Here is a 16,382-nt window from a genome sequence, read left to right on the forward strand (position 1 = left end):
ACTTCAGCTTTAATTGCAATAATACAAGAGCAACCAATAGATTTAAACTTAATGTCAACCACTTTAATCTAGATTGCAGAAAATATGACTTCTGTAACAGAATCATCAGTGCTTGGAATACTTTACCTGACTCTGTGGTCTCTTCTCATAATCCTAAAAGCTTTAACCAAAAACTCTCTACTATTGACCTCACCCCATTCCTAAGAGGACCATAAGGGGCGTGCATAAGCGCACAAACGTGCCTACTGTTCCTGTCCTATTGTTTTCCTTTTCTTCTTCCTATATATATATATATATGCTTATACCTTTATATACTATATAACCTTTCTGTATGATACTTACATATATTGTTGTGACAAAAATAAAATTAAAAAAAATTAGTTTTTTCAAGATCAACCATAGTTGACTTCTGTAAAGCAAAATAGGAGACAGATTTATGCATGTAACTATAGCCTTTTCTCATTACTAAATAAAAGGGCTACCAGTTTATTTTTCAGTCAGCAGAAACCTGAATCAGTCTAAAAGTTATGATCCCCATTACTGATTTCCTATCTGTTGTTCTACAGGTTGCAAAGCAATTTGAAAAGGACTGTCATGAACAATGTCAATGAACTGTATTATCATTCATAGTTCGTTCTCCCTCCCTCTCTCTCTCTCTCTCTCTCTGTATTGGAGAGCAAACTAGTTATAAAAATCATTATGAAACCAATTACATTAATAGTTAATATTAAGGCACCTTATTCCCTTTCCTAGTTTCTTGGGCTTTAAAAGAAAAGGGGGGAGGATTGTACTTACAAGACTGATGTTAGCTTTGCTGGATAAACCAGATAGGAAACCCAAACAAATAAGCTAATTTTATGTTATTTTAAAGCTACATTGACAGAATCTTGCAAGTCTGAAAGTACAGTACAATCCTACCATACACACCCCACTTCTACAGCCCAAGAAACTAGGGAAGATTCTTCTGAGTTTCTTTCTCTGTCCACCATCCAGTTGTGGGCTATGCTATAGCTGGCCTTTGAAAACAGCATCTCTTGGTCCAGTCTCCCAAGATCTTTCCCACATGCCTGTGGAATACCTGTGGAATTGATTTCTTTGTCTGGTCTGGTTTATCTGGTCTAGTCTGGCCTATATAGTGGGACTGATCAAACAAACATTTCATTCTGGAACTGAACCACCCGAAATTATCAGTTCCATGGAAAAGTTCCTTGGAAAAGTTCATGCCCAGAATGTTTTGGACATTTCTATTTCTGAAAATTGCTACACATCTTCATGTCTAAACAGTTTTGATAGGTAGGGCTCTACAATTAATATCTAGTAAGTTATTTCTCTCCACCAGCCCTAATTTTAATTAATTTGTAGCTCCCTATAGGAAAGACAAGTTCAGTGATAAGCCATTTTATTCTGTTCTTGATACTAATATTCCACTTACAAAAGCTGGCGTTGTTTCAGGGACGGGAAGTAAGATGAACTGTATTCAGAAGAAAATAGAGAATTGACTTTTAGGCTAGAGCTGGAAGCTGTGCTTAGGTTGACCCCTTAACACAGGCTTCTCAATATCAGAAGAAAATAGCAGGTACCATAGCATTTCCAAATAGCTGCCTTTCAATTTCACATCTTTATTGCCTCTCGGGGGAGCTGATGCTTGCTAGTATTATGAGCAGGATGCCAAATAATCTATAATGTGGTTTCTGAGGCTCCTCTCCATTACACAAAAAAAGAAAGAGCTTGATAAAGACTTATAACCTATAATGGACTGACTGGTATCTTTACTTTGAACCAGTGGAGGGGGCCTATCTTTGCTTAAGTCTCACTTACCATCCTGAACAAATGAGGACTATGATTCAAAGTTTTAGACTATGCTCTTGAGCTGCTTGTAAAAATGAAGTTAGCGGAGCACCATAATAGTTATTAACTTTGAATTGGGAAGCAAATAATGCTTTCTGCATGTTTATGAAGCCATCTGTATTCTAGAAGCTTGGTGGCCATAGTAAACAATGTATAATAAACCCATTGATCTCCATTAGGGGATGGAGGGAAGGGAAAAAAAATAACATTTATGTGTTTGGGTGAGAAGAAAGCTGAAATAAGTTTTGTTATTAACCTAATTTCACACACGCGCACACATACTGAAGCTTAAAAAATCAAATTCTAATTGCCAAAATCCTACTGGGGAGCCATTCCAGTCACACAGGCGCCAATCTTTTTTCTTCCTGGCAATAATTCAGTTACTGTACAGAAATAGTATAGGAGGAAATTAACACAATCTATATGCTCAGCAAGCCTATGGGTAAGTTAAAATGGCTTATGAACCTCATAGAACCTCATGGCTTAGATAGAGCAGAGAAGCCAAGTTACTCCATTTAAGGATAAGCTTTAAGAGGTAGGTTTTCATCATTATCAGATGATGAAGGAGACATTCCGGGTATCTTTTTATATTGTCAGCAGAATAACTAACATGCTGTCAACATGCCAGGCATAGGGTCATTCCATATCTAAATTAACATTTGTCCGTTCTTTCTATATATATTTTTTTCCTTTGAAATCTGCCTTGCTAATATTATTATACTGGAAACATCTACATCAATTAATCTGCAGATGAAATAATTGAGGGGTCCTTGGTGGTTTCTGGGCTTGGTTGTTTTCTTGCAGACATTTCATTACCCAAACTAGGTAACATCATCAGTGCTACTAAGGAGTGGGGTTTGCTCTCAGTTTATATTCTAATGGCTTGCCTTGTCAGTGTTAGTGGGAGTGGTCTTAGAAGTTCTTTGGTTGGACTGTTTACTGTTAGCTTGTCTGTCAGTTCCTTGATTGGGATATTGTTTACACCACGATTGTTGGTCTGATGTTAATCTTGGAGCTAATCTTATGCTCAATTTGGGTGCTAATTGCTGGCGGGGAGATGGTTTGGTCTTTTTGTTTGCTTTTTGGCTTGTTGATTGATTCTTTCGCATAGTCTGAAGATATTGTTTATGTCTATATTTCTATTGATAGCTAATTGTCAGAGTACCAGACTTTATTTTATTTATTTGTTTGTTTGTTTGTTTTTTGTTTTGTCACACAGTATATATAAGCATAAGCATGAAATAATTATACAATATATAAGCATATATATAAGCATGAAATAATTATACAATATATAAGCATATAAGTATGAGTATGTAATAACTATATTAATTGGATATAACGAAAGGAAACAATAGGACAGGAACAATAGGCACGCTTATGCTCTTATGCATACCCCTTACAACCTCTTAGAAATGGGGTGAGGTCAATAGTAGACAGTTTTTGGTTGAAGCTTTTGGGATTTTGGGAAGAGACCACAGAGTCAGGTAGTGTATTCCAAGCATTAACAACTCTGTTACTGAAGTCATATTTTCTGCAATCAAGATTGGAGTGGTTAACATTAAGCTTAAATCTATTGTGTGCTCGTGTATTGTGCGAATTGAAGCTGAAGTAGTCTTTGACAGGAAGGACATTGTAATAGATGATTCTATGAGTTAAACTCAGGTCATGTTGAAGGTGGCGTAGTTCTAAATTTTCTAAACCCAGGATTTCAAGTCTGGTGGCATAAGGTATTTTGTTGTATTCAGAGGAGTGGAGAACTCTTCTTGTAAAATATTTCTGGACACGTTCAATTGTATTGATGTCAGAAATGTGGTATGGGTTCCAGACAGTCAAGCTGTATTCAAGAATTGGTCTAGCAAATGTTGTATATGCTCTGGTTAGTAGTGTAGTGTTTTTGGAGAAGAAGCTACACAAGATTAGGTTTACAACTCTTAAAGCCTTTTTTGCGATGTAGTTGCAGTGGGCTTTGGCACTTAGATCATTTAATATGAAAACTCCAAGGTCTTTATCAGGGTGGGGGTCATCTGTAAGATAATGTCCATCAAGCTTGTACTTAGTGTTTAGGTTCTTTTTCCAATATGTAAGACTGAGCATTTGCAGGACTTCCGGGTGGCACCACCTTTCTCGCTGGGTGCTAATTTATGGCACTCCGCACTGAATATGGTAAAAGCCGGTGAAAACAGCAACGAACAGCTGTTCCCGGCTTCAATTTCCCTCTCTGGTTGAAAGAGAGAGAAAGAGCAAGGGGGGGATAGTGGTAGATTCCCCTAGGGGCTTTGTTTTTGTTATGCAAAGTCCCGAAAGGTCGAATCCCTTTTAATCCTCTCTTAATCTCCAGTATTCACTGCGCTCCTGCAAAAGCAGGAAAAGAGGAAGGTGTCCACTTCTGCTAACAACTGATTTCTTTTTGTGGATTTCTAAAAGCAGACGGAAGAAGCATGAGTGAACAATTAATGGTTTGCAAGTATTTTTGATTTCCTGACTTCCACCTAAAAAGAGAATTTCCCCCCTCTCTTTTTTTTAATTGTTTAAAATGGCATTTGAGAGCAACTGAAAGCAGAGCGATACATCAAAGGGAGACTTGCTGTGGAATCGAAACTGAATGGAGATTTTATCTTATTGTGTTGGACTGTGGATTGTTGGATTATATTACATTGTTTAAGTATTTTACAAGGGGATTCTCAGCAGGAACTTTGTCATGAAGGTTCTTTCAGAAGAATGGATTTGTGACTTTATACAGAAAGTATGTATTTAATTATTCAAAAATATGAATTGATAAAAAATGGGGACGTTTTGGATGAGAGCTTGGAAGAAATTAACCAGTGTAATCAGGACTTGGAAAATGGAATGGAGGAGATACAAACAAAAGTGGATAAATATGAAGATAGATCGTGAATAAACAAGATGATGTAAAGAAGTTTTCTTTAAATAGTTTGGATGAAATGCCTGAATTTGTGCTACAGGAGGCTGTCTCCCGAACCGAAAAAACTCACAGGGTTAATGTTTTCCAAGAGTTCTCTTTTTGGACTGATGGAATATACGGCAGTAATTTGTGGATTCCTGGACATAAGGAACTACTAGGAAATATTGTGACTGACTTTTCAAAAGGAGTAATGAAGGAAAGACAGAGATTAATGCATCAAAAAAAATGGCAAGAGACAAAAGTATTATCCTTGAAACAAGGTTTTTTTGAAATATTAATAGACAAAAATATTAGTGTCCCGGAAAGACAATTTGTGAGGAAGATCTGGAAGAAATGGGTTGATTATATGTTTTATATCTATCATAAAAGACTAGATATTTGGATCTATACTGGATTTTGATGAGGAAGGACTAAAGTTGAATAGATATTGTAATTTTCTGTATTGAAATTTTATAATGTGTTGCACTGAATTTTAAATAGAATATTCTCAAAAGATCTTATGTAAGAAAGACCCGGGGGGGAAATTATATGGTTATAGAAGCTATAAGGGAGATATTTTTTGAATTGGATTGGATTTTTATGCTTTAGTTGGTTTTAAATACTTTAGGATTAATTTGTTCTATTGATTTATATATTTTATTACTGTTAATTGTTAAAAAAATTTTAAAATTTTTTTTTTATTTTCTGAAGGATTTTGGTTATGTTAGGAGGAAGTCAGAGCTAGAGGGGAAAATTGGTATAATAGTTTTGGGGAAAAATTTTCTTAGCATGTTTGTTTTATTTTTAACTATACCTTGTGCTTGTTCCAGGAAGTCAGGGGGGAGGGGGGAGGGTATTAGTGAAGGGAGGGGGGTTGGGGGGAAAGGGGGGGGATTTTTTTTTTGTAAAACTTTTTGAATAAAAAAAAAAGACTGAGCATTTGCTGGTTGAGATTTGGAGTTGCCAAGTTTTAGACCATTCAGATACAAAGTCAAGGTCTTTTTGAAGGGTAGTTGTATTGTTGGTGGTGTTAAATAGTTTGACATCGTCAGCAAAGAGAACACAATTACTTGTAATATGATCACAGAGATCATTAATGTATAATATGAAGAGTGTTGGTCCAAGAACGCTGCCTTGGGGAACGCCACTTTTGACAGGAACAGGATTTGTTCGAGCATTGCCAATTTTGACTACTTCTTGTCTGTTTGACAGGAAAGCTGTTATCCAATTGTGGAGGGGTCCTGAAATGCCGTAGGATTTTAGTTTTAGAAGAAGTCAAAACCTTTACAGAAGTCTATGTAGATTGCATCTATTGCTTTGCCCTGATCAAGATTTGTAGTCCATATGTTTTTGCAGTGAAGAAGTTGTAAGTTACATGATAATTTTTTTCTGAAACCAAATTGTTTATTAGAGAGTAGGTTGTTTGTTTCTAAGTGGAGGGTAATGGATTGGTTGATGATAGATTCCAGTACTTTGCAGGTGACACAGCATAGAGAGATTGGTCTGTAATTTTCAACTAGGCTGGGGTCTCCTTTTTTGAAGACAGGGATGACCGTGGCTAGTGACCAAAGTTTGGGAAGGGAACTGGTCATGAAAGCTTTTTCGAAGATTATGCTTAGGGGTTCTGCTATATTACTGGAAAGTTTTTTTTAAGAAGTATGCACATAGTCCATCAGGTCCAATAGATAGGGATGGTTTCAGTTTGCGAAGAGCTTTTCAACATTATCTTTTGTGAAGTCTGTATGTGTTAGGTTGTTGCGGTCTATAAATTAAAATATTATTATTATTATTATTGTACTCATTGTTGGTACGATTGGGGAATGTCGGGTATGAGCCATTACTGTTAACAAAGACTTCAAGAAATTCCCTAGCATTTTTGGACTTGATTTGGCCTAGGATGGTCACAGGGTGCATTGGAGGAGAGGATCATTGGGTACAGAGGGCAATCATATATTGACTTGCTTGGAATTATCTGCAACAAAAAATGATTCATGTTCTCCGCGAGCTTAACACTTGCATAGACATTGCAGACATCTCCACTCATATAAATTAGGGAGTGACCCTAATGGTTTGAGATCATGTATTTTCATAACAGGGATGTCATTATTCAGGATTAATGTCAGTATTATTTTTAATTTATTGTATGTCTGTTGCTGGTCGATGACCATAATGAAGTTTATAGTCTATTCTATTCTATATTTGACACTGCAGTGGTATGAAAATCAGCATAGATTAGGCCTTTTCATCCCAGCTACGAAACTCCAGGTAATCAGGTTGGAACAAAGAGTTTATATTTTCTACTAGTGGCCAATCTGAGTTTTAAAGCCCTGATATGGTAGCCTGAGCATAGATTTTAAAAGGTAAATATTGCTGGGTGTATTTAGAATAGATTTAAAATACACTGTAAAGGTTTGAAAAATGATGGACTGGCAGTCTGGAAAGCCTCATAGAAGTTGCATCTTATTGCCATGTTTTCAGCAGATGCTATATGTCACTATACTCCTTCCCAGTTGCAGCAGTTTGCTAAATTTCTATTTATAATATCTGTCTGTTGGGAGTTAGATGATGCACAATAATGTAATACACGAGTGTGATTGCTTTGAAACAGATGGGCATAAATAAAATGTGTTTTATTGTACATGATATTTTTCCCTTGATTTCTTCCAGGAAGTAGTTCTAATTAAACCAGTAGAATACACATTCAAAGCTTTTGGAGGTAGTATTAAAATATGCTATATATATTTTCTTCTTTCTGTAAAATGGGTATAAGGATAGTAAATTTATATAGTCACATTTCCTTTCAGGTCTTCTGCTGCTAATTGAAAGTTCTCATTACAGCAAGTCTCTGTTCCTCCTGTTTAGATATTCAGGGTCTTTTTTTAGAATTTTTCATATTTTCCAGCTTCTTAATAATTATTTAATGATGAATTATCAGTGTGTTTGTATTGTGGTTTGATCTTGTTTATTGCTTGTTTTAATTGTATTATTGCTGTTTATTGGTGCTCCCTGGGTTGGCTTGTGGTTTAAGTTGATCATGTCATCCAGTTTAGAGCTTTCTCTATTACAGGGAAATAATGAAGTATGCATAGACTTTCAGTACATTGGTTCAAATCAATAATCTTGCTGTAAAATAAGAATACTAATTTTCACATGGTATTCCTTCGCTAAACATTAGCTACATTAGATAGGATTGTAACTTAAATTTATCAGTAAGTTTTCATTCTAACATGTTTCGATATGATATATCAGGTCTTCCTCTCTCCCACCTTCCCTTCCTTCCTTCCTTCTTTCTTTCTTTGTCTCTCTTTCTCTCTCTCTCTCTCTCTCACACACACACACACAAACACACACACTCACTCCCTTCCTCCCCCCTTTCCTCTTTCACTTTCACAACTTTTCTGGAAACTTTAGAACATGAACCAAGCTGACCTTTGCATGAACATAGGACTACTTCTGAAAATTCATAGTAAATGTCATGCTATTATTGTAGGTTTCAAAGGAGAAGTCGTATTGTAAACAAAGTAATGTTGAAGGAAGCAAATAGTCAATTTATACCAATCATAAGAGTGTCTCCAAGAATCGGTGCTGACAGATGGCTCAGCTTTCAAACTTTGTCTATTGGAGATAGTCCTGCATTGTTTTATTGGCTATCCAGTCTAATTCTGATTTAAAAGTGATTGTAAAATGGGAGAGCTGTCCATACGGTTAGCAGACAAAGAGCAGTTTGAAGAGCAGGGACGTACAATACTTGATTCCATCTATTGCATTTCCACTGAGTCTGAAATACTGCTTTTCAGATTTGGTTTTTTATATGTACATCAGCACATATTAATGTTCTTCAAATCTGCATTCTCTAATTTTCTATTTATTGGCCATGCATAAATGGTCATTATGCTTATATATTTATAAATGAAGCTTAAGGGTAAGGATTTCTTTTGTGTGTGCGTACGTGTGTGTGTACATATGTATATGTACATAGGTGCGTACATGCAAATTTGACTGAAAAAAACCAGGAAGGTTGATATCGGTTCCATGAGCAGAATGAACCTTAAAATGAGCTATAAAAAGCAAAGATAGCCAATAATTTTCTTTGGCAGCTTTCTCTGCCACTGCTCCCACATTGTGAAGTATTCTGCCCCCAGACATGAGGAAAGCCCCCAATCTCTTGGCCTTCCATAAAGTGGTCAAATCTTGGCTCTGTGGCCTTGCATAGAGGGCATAGAGGTCCTCTCAACTGTGGGACTGACTAGTCTCATGAGACACCCTCCCCCTGCCTTGTAATGACCAAAATTGAATAGCTGTCTTCATATTTTTACCCTTTTGATGTTTAATTTCCAGTAGTCTCTCATTGTAATTTTTTAAATCCTAATTTAATTTTAATGTTAATTTTTATACATTGTTTTATTTATCTATTATATTGCATTGTACACCATTTAGAGCTTCTCTTTTAGAGAGATGAGCAGTTGGAAGGAAGGAAGGAAGGAAGGAAGGAAGGAAGGAAGGAAGGAAGGAAGGAAGGAAGGAAGGAAGGAAGGAATTCATCTAAAAGAATATTGAGGGGGAAAAATATCTTATTAAGATAATATTTATAAAACAAACCCAAGATTTAGTAAACATTGCATTGCAAACTTTGAAGGTTTTAAGAACTCTTCACTAATTATGGTAATATATCTATCTCTATCTCTGTCTCTATCTCTATCTATCTCTATCTCTATCTCTCTATATCTATATCTATCTATCTATCTATCTATCTATCTATCTATCTATCTATCATCTATCTATATGAAGGGATGCGGTGGCTCAGTGGCTATGATGCTGAGCTTGTCAATCGAAAAGCAGTTCAGCGGTTCGAATCCCTAGTGCCGCATAATGGGGTGAGCTCCCGTTACTTGTCCCAGCTTCTGCCAACCTAGCAGTTCGAAAGCATGTAAAAAATGCAAGTAGAAAAAATAGGGACCACCTTTGGTGGGAAGGTAACAGCATTCCGTGAGTCTTTGGTGTTGAGTCATGCTGGCCACATGACCATGGAGACGTATTCGGACAGTGCTGGCTCTTCGGCTTTGAAATGGAGATGAGCATCGCCCCCTGGAGTCAGAAATGACTAGCATATATATGCGAGGGGAACCTTTACCTTTATATATATTTTCAATTGGCCTACGCCTGCCAGAAAGGGAAGGAATTATGCATTGTTTCATTGCTTATTTTGTCCTGTTTATTTTCAGTTCACATAGGGTGTATGTTGTGCATTTGAAACTCCAATCTAGTAGAGGCAGTGCAAATTCCCATGGTAAAATAGTTGTAGCAAAGTCAAAGATTAAAATGTGACCATGTCTCCTTTTGCTCCCCTTCACTGGATTTTTCTTATCTCCACCGGCAGGAGCTCAAGGACAAAATGACGGAACTGATGCCTCTTATTCCTGTATTGGATCAATATAAGTCTGACACTCGCACCATCGTGCAGCTCAAAGAGGAAGTGAGAAACCTTTCAGGCAGTTTGCTTCAGATCCAGGAAGAGATGGGTGCCTATGACTACGAGGAACTCCAACAGCGAGTGCTGATTTTGGAAGCTCGTTTGCATGCTTGCATGCAGAAGTTAGGTAAGACATCCGGAGGTTTCTTTTCTCTCCTCTACGATGAACTGAGCCACCCATTGGAATGCGGCATGCATACAAGCCTTTCGGGAATTTCTTTATACCCGAAAGAGAGTCCAGTTCTCTTGCACAAGTTCAGTTGGGCACAGATCATGGTTGGTAAATGAAAGCCTGTTCACCTCATGTAGGTCTTTGTTGCAAGGAATATAGTCAAGATTTGCAGGTGGCTTACTCCACTTTCCTGCCTGCCAAGTATAATCAGCTGGTGTGAAGTTCCAGTTTCAAACAGGACTGCCATCTTTTTCCTCCCATCAGCTGACCATGGAAATCAACTTTAAGGAGACTTACTTTACTGCCTCTGGAGTGGGAGTTAACAACTGTCCAGAACATTAGCACAATGCTTTAAGCATGATCTAAATAACAACAACAACAAAACAACAGCAACAAGATTCCTGCAAAACAATAATGCAGGCTATCCCAGGGGATTTGAAAATTTTGTCTGTTCAGGGTGATTCAGGTTATTGGTCAGATTTTCAGCTGTATTGATCGTATTTTCCCTTGGAGCAGAATACCGAAAAAGCAGAATGGAGCTTGAAATTGGGTTAGTAGGATCTGAAGAGGTGGCTGCTCTTTCACTACTGAAATTTTTGTAACAGCTTCCCATCTTTCATGAGCCAATTATCTTGTTTAGAAATTAACCAGGGATCTCCAACCTGAGAGTAGGTGGTATTTTTCTCATTTTGCCTGTAGCAGAGTTGAGATAGGAAGTCCTTGTACTATTATTGTCACTATTTTTATAACTGCCAGTGTGCATGATGTTTTGCCAGATAAAATAAAAGAGTGTTTTATTATAAGCTCTGAAGATTTTACACATTGGGGGTCTTGCTCTTTTTTACCCACAAAAATTGTTGCTTACCCAGGGTTGTGATTGATGGTTGCCAGTTGCGAATAACTGTGCCAACACCATTATCACAAGAAGGATATTTTTCAAATGCTTTCCACATGATATATCTAGGCAATACTCATGTAACTGAGTTGTTATTAATAAAAACCTGCCAAACCTGCTTGCACAGATTTATCTGCCATTGGACAAAAATGTTTTGGACGTAATTTTTATCACTAGTGGCAGGCAAAAAGGAACAAAAGCTAACCTGGAAATGGGATTTTGGTCTATGTAATTTCTTCCAGAGCAGTAGTTCAGTCCTAGAGCACATCTTTTATGTACAAAAATTTGGTGGCTCAAGAAGACCTGGAAGTACTCCTGTCATTTCTGCCTAATGCCCTCCCAATAGGCTAAGGTACACCTCCCATCATTCCCAGCCAAAAAGGTCAGCAGTCAAGGATCTCAAAAGATGAAATTCAAAGTAACTGTGGAAGACTGAGCCAGTGGAAATTGGTATAAATAATAATGAGCTAATGAACTGGTTCAAATTCACTATAAAGTCTTGCATTCTAGTTGCGTGCAACAGGAAGTTGTTATTCTTACTTCCTTTTAAGATTGCTTCTTGAAGCTTGGACACTCACAGATAGGAGTTGTTCATATCTCCATATGTATGTTTTTAAAAGCAAAGGAACCATGCTTCTTGCCTGGTTATACCCAGTTCAGCATGTTGTTTTTCCTTTTAATCTGCTTGCTGTTTGCCATATCCCTTAAAAACAAAAGGGTGTGTGTGTGACAAAAAAAACCACATAGAATTTGACCATTGAACTTTCATTTGATATTCCATGAAGTAGGAACTCTCCAAGCATAATGATTCTCAAAAAAACCCAGGCAGCTAAGCTTCTGCTAAACATTTATATATGTCTCTGCGGTTCCCTTCATCCTATGTAGCTGGGCACGCAAACCACAAGCAAGGGAGCAAAATGTACCTTGATTTGCAGGGATGCCATAGGCCAAAAGGAGTGTGAAGTAACCGCCTGAGGCAGCAGCTGAGGGTGGCAATTTGGCGGGGAGGGCCTTCTAAGCTAGACTGTTCTCCAGAGCTGCAGTGCCCTCATTTCCAGAACTGAACAAACATTCATCTGCCAATCTGATTAGCTTTGTACATATGGAATAAGGAGAGGCTATTGCCTAGACTTTCTCTGCTGTCAGCAACATGTATTGAAAAAACTTTGGTGGCATTTTGAAAATCTTGTAGTTTGTTGAAAGTTTTCCTAATTTAGTCAGTAGATCAAGACTTGTAGCTCACTCTGTTCACTAAAGCCTTTTGGAGAAGTTGCTGACATTCTCGTCATGGTGAGCAATAGGATAAAAAAGGAAAACAAAAAAGATATTCAAATATATTCCACAGCACAAATGTTTTTAAGAATAACCAAAGGTAAAAATATAATTAAAAGGAGCTTGGTTTGGGAATGTGGCAGTCTTAGTCACCTGTCTTGAAGACCACCAAGTTCTCTTTCTTACCTGATACTTATGGGAAGCTGACATACTTCAGAACCAAGACCGCAGCCAGTCTTATCTTGAATTTTTAGAATTCCTTTGAACCTGAATTCCTTCAGACATTTTTGAAAAATGAAACAGATGAATGACCATAGCCCAGTGCCATTATTTTAGAATTCTACTGACATGTCCAGAAAAGAGGCCAATTGGAGTCAAAACCAATATCCTGACTTTATAAGATAAGGCAAGAAGCAACATAAGATGTTGGTTTTGTGGTAAATGGGTCTTTGGGAACAGACCATGCACTTCATGGCAATCCATGATGAAGAGCTTCCATAGCATGCTCTTAAAATGTCACCCCTCAAAAACTTTGCCTCCTTGTAGTTTCATCATCCTTGTAGTTTCAACTTCCATCTACTTCCAAAGTTTAAGAATCTTTGCTTGCCTACTGCCAGCAGATTGCATCCTTAGATGGCAGCAAGGAGAACTTTGTTGCCAGGTGACAGATATATAGGGTTTTGCAGTCCAGATCTGGTGAGCCTACGTTTGCCTAATTGAGAAGGATCAAAGGCCCACCTTTGTATAATAACTTAAAATGTTTCATAATAGAGTCTGTTCAGTCATGGACCAATATATGACTTCCCACCCAGAAGCACACTACATCTGAGGAAAAGTAGGGTTATATGTCACATAAATACATTCTCAAATTCTGGAAAGTTAGCATGCCACAGACAAAAATGAGGTAAAATCTTCACTTTCCTCTTCAGAAGTCCTTCACATAATTAAATCCAAATCTGTGTTTTTTTTGATGGCAGATTGACATGTATAATCTAGCAGTATCCACAAGGAAATTAAAATCTGCAAGATGGCAGGCGTAACATTGCAATCCAAGTCTTACCCCTTTTGCGCATATGTCAGTATCAGAAGGGCTGAATCATGTGCCTGTTTAATTCAACTATCATGACAGACTTGATACAATTCTTTCATAGAAATAAAATGGGTATGCAGCGTCTATCAGTTCAAGAGTCCCACCAGAGTTTGGTATTCAAAGATTTCGGATGGACAAGGCTAAAGTCTATTTTGAGATGGGATTCCAATGTTTGAAGGATTGAAAAACTGCCTTCGGCCACTGTGAAACTGAAGGCTTTTCTTTTTCCCCCGTTAATCCTTCCCAACCTTCCAGTGCATCTCACGCTTTTGTCCTCATCCATTCTGGGAAACTTCAGAGGATCAGAAGAGGGATGCTGATTCATTGCATTTAGCCCCCCAGCCTCCATGCTTGTATCCTAATCTAGAATAATATGGTGTGGGCATGTTTAATGGGGCATTTATAAAGGCAATTGTGTACTCAGAAATGGTGTAAAAAATTTTTTTTTTTGTTTCTGTAAGCTGCCACACTGTAAGTCTTTCTTCCCCTTTTCAGGCAGCAGCTGTTGTTAGTTCTCCTGAGCTCTTGAGCTCCATTTGGTTTGCTGCCCTGCTGGTACCTTGTGAATAATAATCTGGTCATCATGTGCACTTCCTGACTAGACTAAGCAAAAATAACAGTGCAGAACAGTGTATGGTGGCATGTCCTGATCAGAGGCCAAGTTCAGAAGTCTCATTCTTTATCTAGCTTAACCTTTGACCCATATGCGTTGTACCTAGCTTAACCTTTGACCCATACATATTGTATTGTTTCAAATCCATTGAAAGTGGATGGAGGAGAATCCATAGGATGAAGAGATTAGGAGGTAGAATTATGCAGCCCTTTGAATTTGATTCTCTAAAGATACTTCAGAATACATGGGAGACCAAGCCTAATAAATATTTGCAACTCTTTAAAGCAGTCACATCTTTTTCCCAAGATCATGCAAATTGTTTTCCACAGTTTCTTGTGATCTGGGGGAAAATGTCTTCGATTTAAAAAGTTGCAGGCAATGCTGTCTTGCAGGCATTGAAGCATTTTTGGGGAACCGTATAGCAAATGCTGCACAATGTTAACTTTTAATAACTTGGGATCCAAACACCTTTAGAGTTCATTTTCAGAATTCACTTCATATATCCTGTAACAATAATGTTAAATGTCAGTAGTGTTAAAAGTCTTCTTCACATGGCCTTAATATTGACGCAAGTTAAGGATGATTTAAATCTGTCTCATTGTGGGCTGGCAACTTAATGAAAACTTAAAGAGATGCTACCAGGACATTTTTGTTCTGTGGTTAGATGCAAGCAGGGAATGTCCTACTGATATCATATATCACATGGGGGATATAATTCCTTGTTTATATTTTTTTAAACCTCATAAATTTGAATTATTCGTAGCAGAGAGTGAGTAAAAAGCGCTTGTCTTCCAAGTAACAATAAGACAAGAACAGGACAGAAATTATCTATTGAGAAAACAAAGGACAATAGAATGATTGGGTACAAATTAATCTTTAAACTATTAAAATTTAAGAATTTTAACAGTTCAGCACTTACATATTTTCCTGGGATTATGGATTGTGTTATTGCAGTTTCCTTGTTATTATTATTTGGCCCTATTGTAAAATAAAAGTCCACCGTTTTTCTGTTCTTAATGAGGACACAGTGTCTCTAGCTAATAAAGGATAAAAGATTGATTAGAAAACAAAATCTAGCTTCTAGGCCGCAGTAGGACATTCCCTGCTTGCATCTAACCACAGAACAAACATGTCCTGGTAGCATCTCTTTAAGTTTTCATTAAGTTGCCAGCCCACAATGAGACAGATTTAAATCATCCTTAACTTGCGTCAATATTAAGGCAGCATTTTTCCATTCTGGCACTTTCTAAGGCAGCTTATAGCTGCGTGAAACCTTTTTGGCATTGTCAGTAGGAGGGAATTCATGTCAGTGTCAGTGACTTGAGAAAAAAGCAACAGAATGCCACATTTCATGCTGGTATATTTTTCCATTGACTCAGGAATGGGCGGTCAGAGGAGAAGAAAGGTTTAATTCAGAAGTGGAGAAAGATTTCTCATTCTCTATATCTCCTTCTCTATTTTGCATTTCAGGTTGTGGAAAACTCACTGGAATAAGCAACCCCATTACTATCCGAGCATCTGGATCCAGATTTGGCTCTTGGATGACGGACACCATGGCTCCAAGTTCTGACAGCCGGGTGAGTGCGTGAGAAGAAAGTGTTATCTTCACCTCGTGTTTAAGTAGTCTCAAATTTGGGTTATTTCTAGGGAATCAGGAGCTGGATTAAATGGTTCCTTGCTTAGTGCCAGCAGTAAGCTGACGTTCTCTGGTTCATTTTTTTTCCCAAATCCAACACAGATGGAATAAAATAGACCAACAACAACAAATCCTCCCTACTTATTTGATTTTGTTAGTGAAATATGACATAATAAGCACAATATGCTCAGCAGCAGTGGAAAGCGTAAGCTGTAGACAACACCTGCTGCTCAGCATGTTGTTGTCTCTCTCAGTTGCAAATGGCAGCATTAGTGCAAAGGAGAGAAAAACAGCAAAAAAGAAATATTGGAAGGCCATCTCTGGGGGAACTAGGAACTAGGGAGGGTAGCCTCGCTCCGTTACTTGTGAGGAGGGAAACCTACGATTAGCAGATTTAGTGCATGACCATGTAGATCAGAGGTGTCAAACTTGATTTCATTGAGTTCTGCATCAGGACTGTGTGTGACTCTGGGGTGGGGGG

The 16,382-nt window shown here is 37.7% G+C and overlaps 1 protein-coding gene across 4 annotated transcripts in view; it reads left to right on the forward strand.

Annotated features, from left to right (window-relative positions):
• Positions 1-16,382, forward strand: part of OLFM2 (olfactomedin 2) — a 206,168-nt gene that overhangs the window by 168,639 nt on the left and 21,147 nt on the right. For all 4 annotated transcript variants that reach the window (XM_058171562.1, XM_058171561.1, XM_058171560.1 and 1 more), the window contains 2 exons: positions 10,131-10,350; positions 15,736-15,842. In XM_058171562.1, coding sequence (XP_058027545.1) covers positions 10,131-10,350; positions 15,736-15,842 — 327 coding nt within the window. The remainder of the gene's footprint in view (positions 1-10,130; positions 10,351-15,735; positions 15,843-16,382) is intronic.

This window comes from Ahaetulla prasina, chromosome 2, assembly GCF_028640845.1.
Source record: "Ahaetulla prasina isolate Xishuangbanna chromosome 2, ASM2864084v1, whole genome shotgun sequence".
In the NCBI taxonomy this organism is placed as follows: Eukaryota; Metazoa; Chordata; class Lepidosauria; order Squamata; family Colubridae; genus Ahaetulla; species Ahaetulla prasina.